This window comes from Serinus canaria, chromosome 1A, assembly GCF_022539315.1.
Source record: "Serinus canaria isolate serCan28SL12 chromosome 1A, serCan2020, whole genome shotgun sequence".
NCBI lineage: Eukaryota > Metazoa > Chordata > Aves > Passeriformes > Fringillidae > Serinus > Serinus canaria.
This window is the reverse complement of record NC_066314.1, coordinates 15,480,883-15,499,301: the sequence shown is the minus strand read 5'-3', so window position 1 is coordinate 15,499,301 and position 18,419 is coordinate 15,480,883. Positions and strand designations below refer to the sequence as shown.

Here is an 18,419-nt window from a genome sequence, read left to right as displayed (position 1 = left end):
CTCAAAAACCTACAAGTTTTCCTTTCCATGGCTGTAAAAAATACATATTTAAAACAACAACTTAATGGTACTGGAGAGAGAAAACATTTTTAATTTCAAAAAAAACCAAGGAAAATACAAAAGCTGCAATTGAAGAACTTGGAAACAAAGGTAGAAAGGTTGGTGAATTTTCAGTGCTGCTTAAAACAGTGGAGGAATAAAAGCTAGCCTGTGTGAAATCAAAGCATTGTGAACCCCTGCAAATTAAAGCATTGTGAACCCCTGCAAATGGAATGAACAGAAATCACAGTAATCAACTAAATACAACTGTGCTTTATTATTCTGATAAAGTGGGCTGAAGTATCCTTACTGTAATAATATTCAACATTTCTAAATAATAGTAGCTAAGTTCAGTATATAACCCACTATAAACATTAGAGAAAAGGGTATTGTTCAACTTAACAACTTATCAGAGGCCCTTAAAAAAAAGAGAGTATTGCTTTTTAAATTCATTTCATCAGTTCCTTTAAATGAAGTTTCCAAATCCATTTTTTGCAACTTCTGTCAGCATACATGAATGAGAAACTTGTGCCATTTGCAACACACAATTCAACTTCTGTGTGATTGCATGAACTCAGTATTTCTCAAATATCAGGGTCAATACAAACTGAGAAAGCCATATAAAGTACACTGTTCCTTCTTACAATTAACTTCTTAATTAAACAAAAATCAAGTCCTGCTTTTCCCTCCCTACTGTGGAAAAATACAGTTCCAGAATTTAATCCACATATCAAAACTTATCTTCCTTCGATTACCACCAGTCACAACTTTCAAAAATTACAACAGCAGATGTGGAGTCACTATCTCTGAAAGATGTTTCCCACAACAGCTATTTTCACTTTGTAAAGTCTTTCTTTCATTGTTTTCAAAGTCATGACAGTACTGCAACACAGTAATGATGCTCAAGATGTGATTCAGAAATTATACTTGGTCTTGAATGCTTTAAAGACATTGAATTTTAGCTTCATTGAAAGATATCATTACCCTGTGGAACATTATTGAAGACAACTGAGCTACATGAAATGAATCTTCCCCACTGACTCTCGTGTACAAGTTTGTTTATTGTTTATTGCACACACAGTGAAAATGGATTGGGGTGTAGCCAAAAAGTTTGAACAGAGAAATGAATGGTCATTCACAGACATACATTTTCAAGAAGGTAAACATACTAGGCAAAATTTAAAACAAAACAAAAGATGGAAGCATCAAATTAATACACTAATTTAAAACATGTAGTAATTACTAGAAATAACTGATTTGTACAGAATAACCAGTATATTAACTATATATTTCACCATTTGTACTTTCACAGTATATACTCTGTTCAGAGATCTGAATAATCATGACAACTTTATTTCTGAACTAGTGCCCAACTGAAAATTTCCACACTGAAGTTTTTTTGTGGTGTAGAAATGTATCTTAACAGCTAAAGGTGGCAAAGATTTAGTGAAATAATGCTTACTAAAGACAGCCCAGAGGACTGCTAAAATCAGATTTAACTTCAAAACCATTGTCCATTTCTGATGCCATATCAGAACGTCATATTAGAACTTCTTCATGTTCACTTACAGACTGCAGCATTATTAGCATTATTTCAGTTTCATAATACAAAAAAAATATTAATTCCAACTAAGCACAGAACAGGCAAAATTCATCAGATTTATATACACTTTGAAATAGTAGGAGTTTTTGATCAGTAGTTTCTGACCTACGACTGGGAGAATAGAAACTAAATTGGAATAACCATATGAATACTTACAAAGAAAAATGTCAAGAAAATGAAGGATCTGAATGATGGAACATCTGAATAATGACAGAAGAAGAAAATTATATCTTCTATTTGATTTAAAGGGATTAATATTATTTGTATTAGATGGAAATTTTAAAAAAAGAATAGGAATTAGGCTTTTGGAAATTCTGTGAGGGAAAAGTACAGCACAGATTGTCTGGAAAATGTAAGAGAAAAATATGTTGAACAAAAAAATCCTATGCAGAATCTACTGGAAAAAGTTATGAAATAAGAGAAGCAAGAGGTCTATTGAGGAAAAGAAGAATTCTTGGTATCAGTAACTGTGGTCAGCTACCTCGGGAGAACTGTCATGCAGACGTTCTGGAACGCGCGTCTTAACTAAGGAAGACAGGTCAGGAAAAAAAAGTAGATATGCAAATCACCAGCATAAGCTGACAGTGAAGTTGTAAGAAAGCCTCAGATCACCCATGAGCAGGATGGAAGAGGAAGAGTGAAAAAGAATCAATAACCCCCGTGAGACTGGAAGAAAGGGCAGAATAGCTCTCAAAATAGACAGTCAAGGACAATGCAAGCAGCAGAGCAAAGCACAAGACTGCCACGTATCAGGAATACAAGAAAGGCCAGATTTATAAAGAAGTAGTGATCACTACTAGGAGCTAAAGGACTGGAGAGACAAAATAAGTTAAGACTTTATAATTTCATGTAGTTCTGATGAAGTTGTGCATTCCAGAAACAAACAGTAATTATACCAATTTCATAAGCCCTTCACAGGGATCCATGCTGCTATAAAGAAATTACTTTTACTGAATTTTACTGGATTTGTCAAATATTAGTTTGTTCTTTTTCCCCTGCCCTCCCCAAAGTTGTGTTTGAATCTAGGTATTATGTCTTACACTGTGGAAAAGAGTTAAAACAATGTTTAACGTTTAACAGATTTTTTATTCAGGCTGTGTTAGCTATGGATGTCTCCATAAATTTGAAACAAGGAACCAGAGAACTGTACAACATGTAAGGACCTTTGAACATTTGTTCAGTTTTTTAACAACAACATGACATCAGAACAAAAAGGGAAAATCAAATGGCAGTCATGGTTTAGTTACTAGTGCTCACTTCTACAAACAATAATAACTAACACAACTAACTGGAGCTTCAGAAAAGAAAACTAAGTAGATTTTAAATATTAAACTAAATAGCTTGAAATTGTAGTGTAGTCTTAAATGCAATGTAGTCCAAAAACATCAGTGAAGCTCAGTGAGGAAGGGCTCTATGTGAGGAAGAAGCATAACATTCAAGAGGCTATGGATGTAAGAAAGAAAATTTTGCTTTTTGTCTTCTTGTATAGCAACACAATTCTCTTCCAGACTTTGGTCTTTGAGAAAGATATTAATTTTAATAAAGCCTTCTTCTAGAAACACTGGCTACTTCAAAGGAGCCAAGGAGCAAAACAAACTGTTTTCAAGACTGTATCTAACACTCTACAAGTAATCTATACTGATTCATCAAGATCCTGATCAATAAAGCACTTGAGAGTACATGCTTAAATAAAAAAATTCATGAGTTGTTCTATGGAAATCAATAGGATTATTCACATTCTTCAAGCTAAACTAAGCTAAGCATAAGGAAAAGTACTTTCTCTCTGCATTCAAAACCAACTTTCATTTAACCACCGAAAAATTTACATCTATTTCAACAGTACTGGAAGCTGCCTAAAGATCTTGAACTTAGAAAAACCCACAGGCTTCCTATGCATATCACTGAGTTATGATTTGCTGGTTTTTTTCATGTCTAAATACCTTCCTCATAAAAAAGCATGGGTCCTTATCTTTTTCCTTCTTTTACTTTTCACATTGAATCTTCCCTGATGTCAACGAATGCCTCCAAAGAAAAATGGACAAAAATTACCAATACACAAACATATGTCTAATTCACACTTACTGACATTGAAACAGTTGATCAAATGGTCAAGAATTTTACATCATTAGTCCTTCTAAATATTATGAAAATAATTTTAAGTCACTTTTTGCAAAAATGCAGAGAGCTTCCATTTTGAGATGAAGATTTTTAAATTTGAGTGCCTACCAGCATGCTGTGTTACTTACACTACAAAGTTAATGAAGATGGAGTCAATATGTTCAGTGGAGCCTAAAAAGGCATTCAGCTGATAAGCCACTCTAAACCATCCATCTCATAAATCACTCTAAATCTCTCTCTAGGCTTCTGAGTTTATTTACTGCTTAGATACCCAACACAGCAATGAGCACAAACTTACAGAAAGACACCTATCTTCTTGTATTTATATCTCAACCTGAACCTCTGCTGTTCACAGTGAGCCCACTGTGAAGGAAGGACAGACCACGAACTCTGGAGCTCTAGATCTGACAGACCCCTAAACTTTGAAATTCCCATGTATTGGCAAGTAATAGGCAAACCCATTCAAAGGCATGCATTTGTGCCAGTTAACAACTTCAGCTGTCGTGGGGAGTCATACATAGAGGCTGCCACTGTCAGTTTTATATCTGCCAGTGCCAGTGAAACTGCAGATCACAGTTGGGAAGCTGAATGTGCACACTGCTCTGTGCTAGAATGTGGTCCAGCAGAAAATCAGGACCCACTTGGTCTGCTTTCACTGAGAATTTGGAAACCCTGTCTCTCCACAAGAAACCACAAAACAAATAGGAAAAACTAACAAACTAGACTTGGATGATCAACAAAAGATACATACACACCATTATAATTCCAAAATACCATCTGGCTTTTTTCTATTATAGGAGAAAACCTGTGAGCTACATTCATATATAAAACACCATCATATACGAATGAGAGTGTTCTAAATTCACACTGAAAAGCTGAATTATTGTTTAAGAAATTTGTTTTTTCTCCCCTGTGCACATAATACTTAGGCATGTTAAAGACTGCACATAAAGTTGTACATATATATATGGTTAAAGCAGTGTGGTTCTTTTTTTAACTCACACTCTTACCTTCTTTTCTTTGAGTTTTCCATTTTTTCAGATTGCACTTAACACAAGACAAACAATAAGAGGTTAGTGACTTTAGTAGTGATGTTCTACTGAAATATAATTGCCTGCCACAATAAATTCCTAATGAGAACAACTCTTGCCAGTGGAAGGTTGCCCTGGCAACAAAATTATTCCAGAAGCTAACTACCCATTTGGTAGAAGGCAATGACACTCCGTTGTCTGACAAAGATTTGAAAACCATAAAAACTTTAACTGCTCAAGTTCAACAGAAACTTGATGTACCAGGACTCTCTTGACACAAGAAAATACTGATTATTTGCTGAATACAATGGGATTGAGAAACTTCCAAATGAATGGAGAGTTAGAACAAGGACATTATGTTAGAACAGGTACACGTTTGGATTGCCAGTCTTGCAATAAAAAGTTCTTCTCTCACTTGTTCATGCCTTCCTATGGTTCCAAATAACTAAATATGATTTAAACCATACTTTTACATTTACTTTTAAAGAGAACAATGTGAAAAGGTTTTTCTGAATTATACTGGAAGGTGGCAAGATCAAGGATGGGCTCAGTAATTGAACAGCTGGTGAATTCCAGCTCTGAAGTAGGGAGCTAAAAACATTCCCAAGAGGAAACGACAGGGGGCAGGATCAAAAGGAGAGGCATGACCTGAGTACAGCCTCCTGAGGACACTGATGCTTTTTAACCCAGGAGCTGTTTTCTCTTACTGTCTACGGCAGGTAGTGACAAAAAGAGTCATGACCAAGACACACAGTATTTTTTACCTTTATTTCCTAAGAAAATTAAACTTTCATGATTGAATTTTATATCTGGCAGGAAAGGTTATATCCCACTATGTCTGCCTCCCCTACTCCAGAACATTTAACTTACTAGCCAGTTTCAAATTGACAAATGCCTAGAAATTTGAAAGACATGATCCTACCCACATGTTAGTAATTGAATATTAAATATTCATATGTCCGGACACTTCTTACAAGGTAATTAAGTCAGACTCTAAAATTAAGTTATTGTCAAATGAGAGAGAAAGTGTCCATAAATTAAAAGGACAAAAATAACATAATAGAATCTGTGTTGTTCAATAAAATACTAAGGGGTCTTAAAAATATTAGCTTGGTAGAGATTAATAGCTTTTACTGGTAAAAAATAAAGTTGGCTTCAAAAAGTTTCAGAAAGCTGTTGTGCCACTGAATAATAAAATGGCAAATGAAATGCAGTCTGGAAATACACACAGAGGCAAAAACACTGCAAAGCATAAACATCTGATGTCACCATGACGTGAACCACTAAGACAGTCAAGGTGGACTAACCATGAACAATTGCCTGATGTACTTACCTTTGAGAGGAGAAATGGATTCTCAGCACTTCTGGAAAATTGTACCAATATTATTTCTTTAAACTTAACATCAGATGCCTACTTTTAAAGAAAATCCCCTTAATCAAAATCTAGTAATGAGCTACATAAATGATACCAAGAAATAAACAGGAAACAAATATGTCTGTTACCATATTGGTCAATAAAGCATGAGAGATAGTGCTCATTTTTATTTTCATGCAAGTCAAAGAAATGAAAAATACAATTCAGCCTTCCTTGAAGAAGGGAAGATACAAATGGTGGTCAATACATTTATATTTTCCAGAAAAAAATAGTGTTTATTTTGGGCAAAGAAAGCATCAGTCTCCTCAATTAAGAAAAAATAATAAATTTCAAGAAGGAAAAAAATGTATTTTTCTCAACCCACCTGCAGGATTACAGGAAGAAAGATAAAGCTGGCAAGCTCCACCAGCAACAGGTGCTCCCTATTGAAGTTTGTCTAAGGGATGCAACTTGAGAAATGTACTATCTTAGAGGGATGCACATCTGAGAAATGCACTCTCTACCAAGAAAGAAAATCTGCTTTGGAAAGATGGCAAATAAGGACAAGCAATCATTCTGATCTAACACTACAGCTGAAATCACAGCTCTTCTCTCTCATCCTCTCTCCCTTGCACCGGCTGTGGCTCTCATCAGCCTCCTCACTTCCCTAATGTGAAGAAAACTAATAGATACTGCCAAGGAGCTGAGGGGAACTGAAACTGCAAGAAAAACCTGTTTCAGCAGTGGGACAGTAAATCAATTCACCAGTACTGTCAAATTCTATCAGTGTTATTATTTGCCTTTTTCTGTGTCTTTTGTTAATCTTTGTAACTGTTTTGCATTTTACATGGTAGGATTTTATAAATTCTTTCATTAGTGCCAAGATACTTAAAGCTTACACAGTAAGCTTTAAGTATCTTGGTAACAGTAAAGTTTTCCTCACACAAGAACAGGGCAATGCTGCTAAGTAGGACAGCAGGGCACTGTAAACAGTACCTACCTCACCTCCCTGGTTTTGTGTTTCCAGTGAGTCTGAGTGCATTATTCATGTCAACTGCATCAGCTACTTACTGGTGAGCTGGCAATACAGCAGTCAGCTAAATGGTATGAAACAAAAATGCCTCCTGGCAGGTGAAAATATTAGGCTGTACACTTCAACTCTAAACATTCACACAGCATATGACAGCATGTATTTAGAACTGAAAACCAACATACATAGCTGCTGCTTTATCTTCCTTTTCTGTTTTCCTTTTTCTGAGCAAGTTTTTAGCTAAGAAACTTGTGTTGGTCTGTCTTCTGTGAATTATGCACTACTACTATGGTGAGTTACACAGAGAAATCACTGCACAAAAGACAGCACAAAAAGGTAATTGTGAGATCAGATCAGAAGGTAAACACTTTAATGAAAAATACATCCACTACAGTCTACATAAAAGACATCCACTTCAGTCTACATGAAAAATAAATAAAATTAAGTACTTTTATGTCTATGAAAATTCCTATCCTATTTAAAACACCAGTCACTATTGCTGGTGTTAATAAACACCTTGTTGTCTTGCATCCAGATAATTCCATGGCATTGTTAGAGACTTCCTTCCAGCTGCAAACTGCCTACAAGTCAAATGCAGTTTTAAACTCCATGTTTAAGCAGTTGAATATACTGACACTCAAAACTAAACACTGTTGTGCTCTGAGTATTGGTATCCAAGCACTGACATTCAAGTCCTGTATTGCCATTTCTAGTCAAGGATGAAGAGCTGGGAATGGCTGCCACCACTGAAATGGCATTGCTTCCTACCCCCAGCACAGGAGTACACAGCTTCCTAAACACAGAGTATCTTACAAGTGCCTGAAGGACAACACACATTTTAGGAATTTAAATAAACGAAAGTAAAAACTTCAATGGAAACGGCCATCAAATGTCTTTGAAGAAAAAATATTTTCTGAGATTTGATGGTAAGCATATAAAATACTTACTAGAGTAGGACAGCACAGATGCTGAGCATTGAGGCATCTCTACCTTTTCTAATACAGTATGTTAAATCTTGAGTTAAAGTTAGCAGCCACAGAAGTCACTTTCAAATAGCAAAGAAATCTTTAAAATAGTGTCAAAGCAGCCTTCTGTCAAGGACCAAATATAAAACTAACTTGTATTTTGTAAGTCCATGGAAATGTGTTAAACACTTACATATACTGAATCATTCAGCCATCAAGCCACTTTGTTTTACCAATCCTTTGTGCCAAAAAAGATGACAACATATAAGATAAAAAGGCAAGATATGATAAAAGATAAAACTCAGGTCTTATGTTACACTATTTTGGTTTGTGGACAAGAACATTCATATTTATCAGTTTCAGTTCTATGGATTTAAATTTTAAATGTCTTGGGTATATCTTAACAAGCAATTGGTATTTTGAAAAAATTTGCAAGATATTTACTGTATTAAAAAAAAAAAAAAAAAAAAAAAAAAAAAAACACCAAAAAACACCACCAAGGCCTGAAACAAGTGAAGTAGGATAATTCACTCATCAAAATGCAATTCAGGTTAAAGAATAAATCAAACTAAATACTTACAGCTGAAAAGCTTTCTCAACATATTTTCTGTAAGCAAAATTCGTAATGTCTTCACTTTTTCTACTTTACACAGTTCTTCAGAAGACAGTGATGTATTTTAGTGGATTTCATAGATACAGTTACAGAATGACAGAGCACTTACTGATGTGAGAATTTGGGAGCCTTTCCAAATTTCTCTTCCCCTCAACTCTAACTAGCTCAAGTCCAGGTATTTTGGATATGTTCAACAATTTACTCCACAGACCCTAACTGACTGGTGAATCCTAAATTAAACTAGACAGAGAATATGACTCCAGCCAGAGTACTCTTGCTACCATACATTCCACTACAGAGGTGGACATCATTAAAGTGTCCAATTCCATTCTCACAAAAGTCACTGGAAGAACAGTAACAAATACCAAGAGACAGAATGCAGCTCCAACACCTCCAGCCAACAGCAGTTATTTCTCACACCAGGAAATACACAACAGCAGACAATTTAAGAGAATTGTTATTCCCTTGAAAGCCCTCTGATGCAGTTCATGAGAAACTGGGGCCTGCTGTGAGAATCACCAATCTAGAATTTAAGCTGGAAACAGCACAATATTTATTTTTCCACTGAAAGAGAGGAAAACAGACAGCTTGGTGAAACAAGGCATGGTCTCAGCTTTAATGGGGAGAGAGGAAGACAAAAGAGAGAAAAGTGTTATTTTCCATGAAAAAAGCAGCAGCAGCAGATCCTCTCTTTCAAAAGGTACCACTGGTTTCTTCTCATTGGACTTCTGCAGGAAATAGAGCCAGAATGCACCCTGGGTGCAGACATGAAGGGATCTGACAATTCTGCCTGCCTTCCTATTCTTTCCACATGAAGGAATCTGTCCCACCCCTCCTGAACCCTCATCTGACACTGCTTCTATGCCATTCCCCCATCATGACACACACTGGGACTAGAGATGTCTGTAAACAGGGCCTTCAAAATGCCCCATCCCTTAGCAAGAGCCACAAGGTAAGTAGAATCTGAGCAAAAATCCGACATCTACAGTGTAGGGATGAATACCTGTAGTCCCTGCTGATGTTACATAACAACATGATCAGTTCACCTTTCTGAACCTAAAGTGCAGGTAAAGTTAATTCTGTTTACAGTAGTTCAAGATTATCAGGGGATGAAAGTCAGTACAGGCACATCCTGAGTACCCACTGAAACAGGAGACAGTAAAACTGTAAATCTAAGCAGAACTCCCCTGTGTCCTTAATTTACTGCTTTAGGACACGTGAGGTAGCAAAAGCAAGCCTGATAACAGGATCATCAGCCTTTGAGTACAGGAAGAAAAGTAGTTAAACATCTATCCAGCCCTTACAATTATTAGCAGGATGGTTCCTCCCATCTGTATCTGGAAAGCTAATTATATTTCTTGCCTTTACTCATTTTATGTGTCTCTTTCAAATCCAACAGCACAGGTCCATCCATAGCTAAACCCTCTGAAAAACTTCTTTAACAATATATCTCTAAATGAGATATATCTTTTGGCCTATAGCAGGCTTTACAGTTAAAAATATGAAACAGACAAGAAAACCAACTGAACAAACTCTGTCTCTGAAGTGTTTTCCATTCAGAAAGCAGCACTGCTAGTACAGCTGTAAACAATTAACTCAGAAATGGCAGGCAACAGAATGGCTTAATGACAAGTTGAGTAAAAATCTGTAACATTATTGCTTAACACCTTAGTAAAAACTTTGCATGAATTTTACTGACTCTTGCAGGTTCACTGCATTTAGTATCCATAGCATCAGGGTGAAAAGATCCATAGCATAGGTTGATAATCAGTGTAATACAAGCACAATTGAAATCTGATTAGCAACTTGAGGAATTGCTTGAAGTTGTTTCAGAAAAAGGTGTCTAAGATATCCTTCTTGGTTTTAAATACACTATTAGACAAGACATGCATACAGAACAGTCTACTAAATATAGAAAACAGCACAAATCTGCTGCACCTGCTGAGTCAAAACACAGAATTACTCCTTAAGCTTGTTTAATACACAAAAATAGTCCCCACTCTGCATATAAGAATTCCATTTAGGTATTTGGATAAAAATACCTTGAAGATACCTTGACTTAAAAGATACCCTTGGAAATCTCATGCAAAGACTTAATTATTAAGCTTTTAAATACTACTTTAAATATGTCACAATTTTTTAAAAATTATAATTAAATAATCAGAATTATTATGGATAAAGATCCCATTGAAGTGCAACTTGAGAGGTGCCTATGGACTAGCAATGGCAATCATTTGAGAAATTAACCTCAGACTTAATTTTCAAAGGAAAATTCTCAACATTATCATAAAATCATAGCTCAGAGAAACATATTTTTTTTGGGGCACATATCAGTAGTTAGCTGGATTAAAGAGGCTCTCTCACATTATTTTATCATATAGATAAGGCTAATGATCAGGTACTACTCAGCAGTGCTAGAGAAAGCATTGTAAAAAACTTTCAGGAGCTAGAAATACTGCAGCAACAGTAACAAAAGTAATTCAAAAGGATATAAATTAGTTACAGTAAAACATTTAAATAGCTCAGTCTTTCAAATTATTAGAAATGTCTTATAAAGAATAAATTTTTTACACTAGAATAAAACACCAGGTAATAACAGATATCACAATAAGTAACAGATATTATAATGAAACAAAGGAGGCAAAAGAACCTCAGATATAAACAATAGCCATGTTCCATTCAGATATTTGTTGAAGATAAACTCTGAAAGGATACCACTTCTTAGAACAGATTAACAGTAGAACTGATAGATTCCTCATTTCTTAACATGTTCTTATCAGATTTGGATACCATCAGACTTCACTGAAACAACATACTGGACCCATTAAATGAAGAGCAAGCAGTTCTTCACCCTCTGTAACAGATCTGGATAAATGATGTAGTAGACATCATTCTGGCATTAAAGTGTATGAAACAAATAGAACATTTCTACATAATGAGAAGATATAAAGACAGTGATATTTAAAGACACTACATTTCTTTACAAGATGCAAAATATGAGTTACTCTCATATTTACTGATTAATACAATTGAAAATACTTAAGGAATTTAAAATATTGCTACTTTTCCCTCCCCCACTAACTTCAACAACGAAGCTGGTAGATAAGGACATACAGTTTAAACATATAGTCAAGAATTGCAACCAGAAGCTACTGGAACATCAAGTAATAGAACTAAGAATGAATGAACCACTTTTCTCGAACATAAATTCTTTCTCTTGACAGTAAGAAAAGAAATTATTAAGGAAAAATAATTACCACAACCAGAGGTCAGCAATACTGAGTTTTGTCTGAACAAACAGTAAGACAGAAGACATGACAAAGGACAAAGGTTGAGAACTGAAGATTGAAAGCTAATTTTGGATTGAGTAGTTAAGCAGATGGACCATAAGAAGCCTGGAACTCAGAATCGATGGAGGGCATTGATTAGGCACAATTCAATGTTTCACTTCTCTGAAGAGACAAAGGGAGTATTGACATTAACTTTGAGTGAGTGTTCAATTTAGTATTATAAACTATCATGTCATCAAGTGCTTGGCTTTGAAGGGCAAGAAGACTGAAGACATTAAATTTCTAAGAGGTGGTGATCACTGAAGGTTTTTTCTCTTATTATGGTAATTCTCAGATGACACTAAAGCAAAAGGTTCAAGAAAAACCACTCACAAAGATACTGGCATGTCCAAAACACTTCACCAGAGTTATGGAGGTTTAAAACAGTACTTACTTGGTATGTGTCCCATAATCTGATGGTACACCGTAAAGGGACTTCTCTCATCAGCAAGTTATTCATCCAACGGAAAGCAAATTGCAAGTATTTCACCTCATGCTGATCCAAGTGCCTGTGAACTTGTTCTGAAGACAGAATAAACAGGTATTTTACTGCAGCTTTTCTGAAATCTTGAAGTATCAAGTTTGCTGTCTAAAACAATAAAATACTCCTCCAATCTCAAGGAAAAACTTGTGGTGGTGCATGCAAATTCTCACAACCAAATGAGAACACTCAAAATATAAATCAGTTAAACATTAGCTAAACTGGACTGATTTTTCTGCCACTTCATAGACTAAATAACTGGTCTGAGTTGCACTATCTTAATAAATCATTAAGATCAGAGTTTTAAAATGTACCACAAAAATATACAAAGTTATAATGTGAAATCATTAGGTACATATATCCTCACTAATTTCTTAGGCTACAAATTTTTTTGGGACAACACAACAAGAAACATGGTTTCCAAATAACATAATGTCCTCCAAAAATATAACTTTGGCAATCAAAAAAGAAAATTATTAAATTAAGAAGGTAAAGAAATATAAGGAAAGGACATGCAAAGATTGCATTCATTTGAGGCAAGAAAAAGAAGACTGTATTTTCTCACTGTATTTCTTATTGTGTAAGAAATACAGTGAGAAAACTTAACTAACTTAGAGCTTAAATAATTTCTTGGTATTACAAACAAATGCAAATGAAACCAATACAAATCAGTGGTTTCTAAACCTGTACTCTCACACACTGTGTTTCTTGTAGAACACACACTATTTGAAAGCTGTGATAATCCCTTGCATGGGTTATTGCTAGAGCTATAGAACTAATCTACCACATAGCTTGTCTATATTGACAGAATTTTCTGCAAAAAGGATCACAGACATTCTGTTAACAGGCTTTAGTTAACAGGCTCAAATATGGCATTATCATGGTGTATATGACAAATACTGAAGAAATGCTAATGTCTTATTTTGGACAAATTTATGACAAGAAGTCTTTGTTAAAGCCTAAGACATCCCTACTGTCTTTCTGTATATAAATACATTCTTTGGAGATTTTTTGCTGCCCAGATCATCCCTTCATCCAAATTCACAGGGGTATATTACCAGCTAAAACCATGAGTAAATGCTCATCTTCCAAACTTTACAAATCTATGAAACATCTTAAAAGGCATTAAACCACTAAATTAATTAAAAGAATAATCCCAAGAGTATGGAAGCACTATTACAGGAAACATTACCTACAGATTAAGGTTACAGAAGTTAAGTGATACTAAATTATAATGAAGACTGAAGCTGTTTATTTTTTTTTCCCCCTCAGGATGTATTTTTTGGCTATATGATAGTGTCAGCCAATATAAAACAGTCGTTTCAATATGGAAGCTGGAAGTACAAATGTTTTAGATTTTAAAAACAATCAAAAATTAGGGCTTTTTAAAAAAATAAGATATCACAACACATTACTCTGAAGGTCCACTTAACACATCTTGTCTCCAAGGATAACTAAAAACTAATATCAATGAAAATGTATTAAGCACTGGTATTTCTCCATAGCACTTGCCAGCCTCCATTTATCTGTGGCTAAAGCAGTCTTCAGCAGACCTGGTATTTATGTTCCTGAAGTCACACCCTTCCACAATATAAATATAAACAAATGTAGAAAAATTCTTAAACTGTAAGGCTCAGAACTGCACACCATGCTCAAGGTGATGCTACACCAACACTGAACACAGAGGGATAACAAACAGTGGGATAATCAAGTCTTTTGGCCAGCTGGCAATGATGCGTTTGATGCACCCCAGGATGGGATTTGCCCTCCTGGCCAGGACAAACCAGATCCCTTTCTTCAGGGCTGTTCTCCAGCCCCTCCTCTCCCAGTCTACACCTGTGCTCAGAATTACTGCATCAATGGTGCAGAACTTGTGAGATACTGGGTAAATTTATTATTTGAATGTCTCCTGTGGATACCTACATTACAGACTACTATGATTTGATAATCTAGTACATCAAGCAGGATGCAAAAAAAGGGCAGTTTTATTTCTAAGCAAAGTTACTAACTCACAAAATTTTTGCTCTTCACACAGCAGAAACTATTTTCATTTGGTTGTTTGTAGCCATTAAAAGTAAGTAATGAAGAACAATAAATTGTGCCAGTTGTGATATTTCAACTATGGTAGTTAATGGGCATAATGAATTTCTTGAAAGTTGCTTTCTGGTCTAAACAAGTTGAAAAATGTATTAGTAAACTCTGTAATTGATGCAAGACTGGAATAGAAGCTGCATTGACTAAAGAAGCTAATTCTTCCTACTTTGTAAGTAATTGTAAGCAGAAGCTAATTTGCTGATAAAGGTAATTTGGACTGGCATAATCTAAATCTAAATTTTCCATTTCAATGAAAATAAGTATGCATGTGCAATGAACAAGAAGTTATATAATTACTGTCAGCTTTAGGACATGAAGTATTTTATAAAAACTACTTCTACTGCAGTTTCTGATAGCATAATTATTTTGCAGTTAAAAAAAAGTCTTTAATCAAAATTCAAAAGAAATAAAAATTACATTTAGTAAGTTTCCCAACATTTTCAGTAAATCTACATATAAAGTTTGGGTGAAGGAAATCCTCTGATTAAAGACTAAAATACATTACAGCTTTGCGTTCCAAAGTAGCATACTGTCAAAAAAAGGTAACCTGTAGACAAAAACCATTTATAACTATTCATACTTTTATTAAATACACTTGTTGGTACAAGTGTATTATTTTGAATTATCACATTTAGCCACCTTAAACAGATGCTTCTTATAACAGATGGGCCTACACACATAAATAATTTATTCTTCATGTTCAATGTCAGCATCTCATGCTGTTTCACTGAAGACAAAATTAAAATCTTTATGATTGCAGAATCATGAACTAAACAGTTAGGGACAGAAACAACCTGTCCAAATAACTCGACTGCTGTCCTGACAGGAAGACGGTGTTAGAACGAGTCCCTAGGCAAGCTCACACATAAGCAAAGAAAAACAGCAAAGTAATGTAAGATTATGCCTGAACTGCCAAATTACTGTGGCACAGCATGGTGTCACCACATCCATCTGTACAATTCAACATTTCAGAAGATTAGCCTTTTGGCACTCACCTTTACTCCAAGATTCCTACCAATCCTAGCAATAGTTTCTGATGTTTGACCTAGTTTTGAAATTTTGAATATTCATTTTTCAGTCACATTTCATATCCTCAACACTTTGTTGTTAACTCTATTTTATCAATATTTTATACATATTCCATTGTAAATATAAAAAGTGTTAAAAATTATCTGAAATGCATATAAGTTAAAATTCTCTCATAAAGAGGCCTTTTAGTTCAACAAAAAGAAGTGTGTATTTCTCATGAAAACCCATGCAATTTTTCTTAAAAAGTACAAGAAAAACTGCTCTGATACCAAAACAAAAGGAAAGTAAAATAATGAGCCAATATTTGCCCCACGAGCTTATTGGCATTGCCCTTTGCATGCACAATGATTTATTTGCATTGATCTTAAACATACATGAACATGCTATAGAAACACATCAGCACTCCTGTCTTCCATGGAATCACATAATCATTTAGGCTGGAAAAGACCTATAAGATCTTGATCCTAAACCATTAACCTAACACTGCAAAGCCTACCAATAAACCATTTCTCTAAGGGTCCACATCTTCTAAAAACCTGCAGGGATGGTGACTCAAACACTTCCCTGGAAAGCCTGTTCCACTCCTTGATAATCCTTCTGGTGAAGAAATGTTTCCTGATATCCAATTTAAACCTCTCCTGGCACAGCTTCCTCTTGTCATTTCCTTCTGTGCTGTCACTTGCTCTTTGGGAGAACTGACCGACTCCCACCCGGCTCCTTTCAGGCAATTGTAGACAACAACAAGGTCTCCTCTGACCCTCTTTTCCAGGCTGAACACCCCCAGCTCCCTCAGCTGCTCCTCATCAGACTTGTGCTGCAGACCCTTCCCCAGCTCCATTGCCCTTCTCTGGACATGCTCAGCACCTCAACTGAGAGGGGCCCAGAACTGAACCCAGGATTTCAGGTGTGGTCTCACCAGTGTTGAGAACATGGTCCTGCTGGCCATGCTGTTTCTGATACTAGCCCGGATTACATTGGCCCTCTTGGCCACCTGGGCACACACTGACTGATATTCATCCAGCTGCTGACCAGCACCCCCAGGCCCTTTTTGGGAAGGCAGCTTTCCAGCCAGTCTGCCCCAGCCTGTAGTGCTGCAGTGGGCTGTTGTGACTGAAGAGCAGGACCTGGCATTTGGCCTTGTTGAACCTCGCACAACTGGCCTTAACCCATTGATCCAGCCTGTCCAGTTCCCTCTCCAGAATCTTCCTACCCTCCAGCAGATCAACACTTCCACCTGACTTGGTGCAAACTAACTTAGGTGCACTCCATCCCTATCTTACAGCCCCACATACAAAACCTTGCAGTCCAAAAGGAAGGATCTTTTCACCAGTCAATGACTGCTTTCTTTCTCAGTACTCTATTTGTTGAAAGCTAATTTTTAATCTAATTTTCTCTCTTGAATAATTTCTACATTGTTCAAAGCCAAGATAGTTATGAGATACAAAGGTAAGAGTTTGGAGTAAAATCTCAACACCAGATGTTACCAGTTGAAGAGGCAGAAAAGGGCTTACAGCCCCCAATATGAAATTCTGAGCAAAATAATTCTGTCAAGGCCATAGCTTAGCAATGAGTTATTCATAGTTATGTATATTAACTTCTATTAATATACATTAATTACAAAAGAAGTTCCTGATGACTGAAGAAGACATTCTAAAGATCATAAATGAGCACCTCAAGACAAGATCTCATCATGATACTTAGTTCTACTTCAAGTAATAGCGTTGATTAAAGTCAAATATTTACATGCTGATTATATCTTGTTCCAGACTTAGTTTATTTTTTATAACTGGTTCAAATTGTCCACTGTAAAAAAATTACAACAAAAGCATTAAAAAATACACTGAAAACTCCTAAAAATTAAAAGATGACTGGCAGAAACACAGAAGTATTGCCAATGACATTCTCCTCAGGACCATTTAAAGATAATGGTTTATTTCAATTTAGCTCACTAAACATATAGCTCATAGCTAGGACTGAGAAGCATCTTCATCATAACAAAAGATATGGTCCATATGCTAATACTGAAAAGCCCAAGACACTGATAACAAAGCAAAAGAAGAAAATACTAGAGGAGGGAAAGAGGGAAGGCCTGGTAGCCTCATGGAATCAAATGAAAGAAACAATTCTGTGGTATTTAACACCAAATGGAGGAAAATATTAGGAAAAACATTTAGTAGTAATCAAGAAAGATCTACTCTTCTAGCTAAAAGTCAAGAAAAACCCCATGTTTGCAGGTGGTCCTCAACATTCCAAGTGCAACAAACAACATGGAAAAACATATGTTTGATGAGACACTTCTAGGTACCATCACTGGACTTCTCTAGCCTCTTCTTTTAAATCATAACTGTATGCACTCATAAAAGTATTTATGCCAGTCACTTTTTAAATCCCCTAATGTGAAACATCTCTTCCCTTTTTTCTTTCTTTTTTTTTTTTTTTTAATTTGCCATGAAAATAGTAAGGTTTGGTGATTTAAAAGTTAAAGTGCTTACAAGCACTCAGGAATTTACAAATTACTTTCCAGTCAGTCTCAACTCTAGCTAAGGTCTCTGAACTCTGTAATAGCACACAAATATAATCTCTACAGTAAAACATAAAAATATTATTTAAAAGATATATCAATTAATTAAAATGCCCAGTGAACAGCACTTACAAGTGGATTAAAGTATAATACAGTAATTACAACCATAAAATCAGATATAAAATAACTACTAGTGAGCTAAATAAAATAGC

At 35.5% G+C, this 18,419-nt stretch overlaps 1 protein-coding gene across 1 annotated transcript in view; it reads right to left on the bottom strand.

Annotated features, from left to right (window-relative positions):
* Window positions 1-18,419, bottom strand: part of TBC1D22A (TBC1 domain family member 22A) — a 140,029-nt gene that overhangs the window by 54,069 nt on the left and 67,541 nt on the right. Inside the window, exon 11 of the mRNA XM_030238293.2 lies at window positions 12,477-12,604. Within this exon, the coding sequence (XP_030094153.1) occupies window positions 12,477-12,604 (128 nt within the window). The remainder of the gene's footprint in view (window positions 1-12,476; window positions 12,605-18,419) is intronic.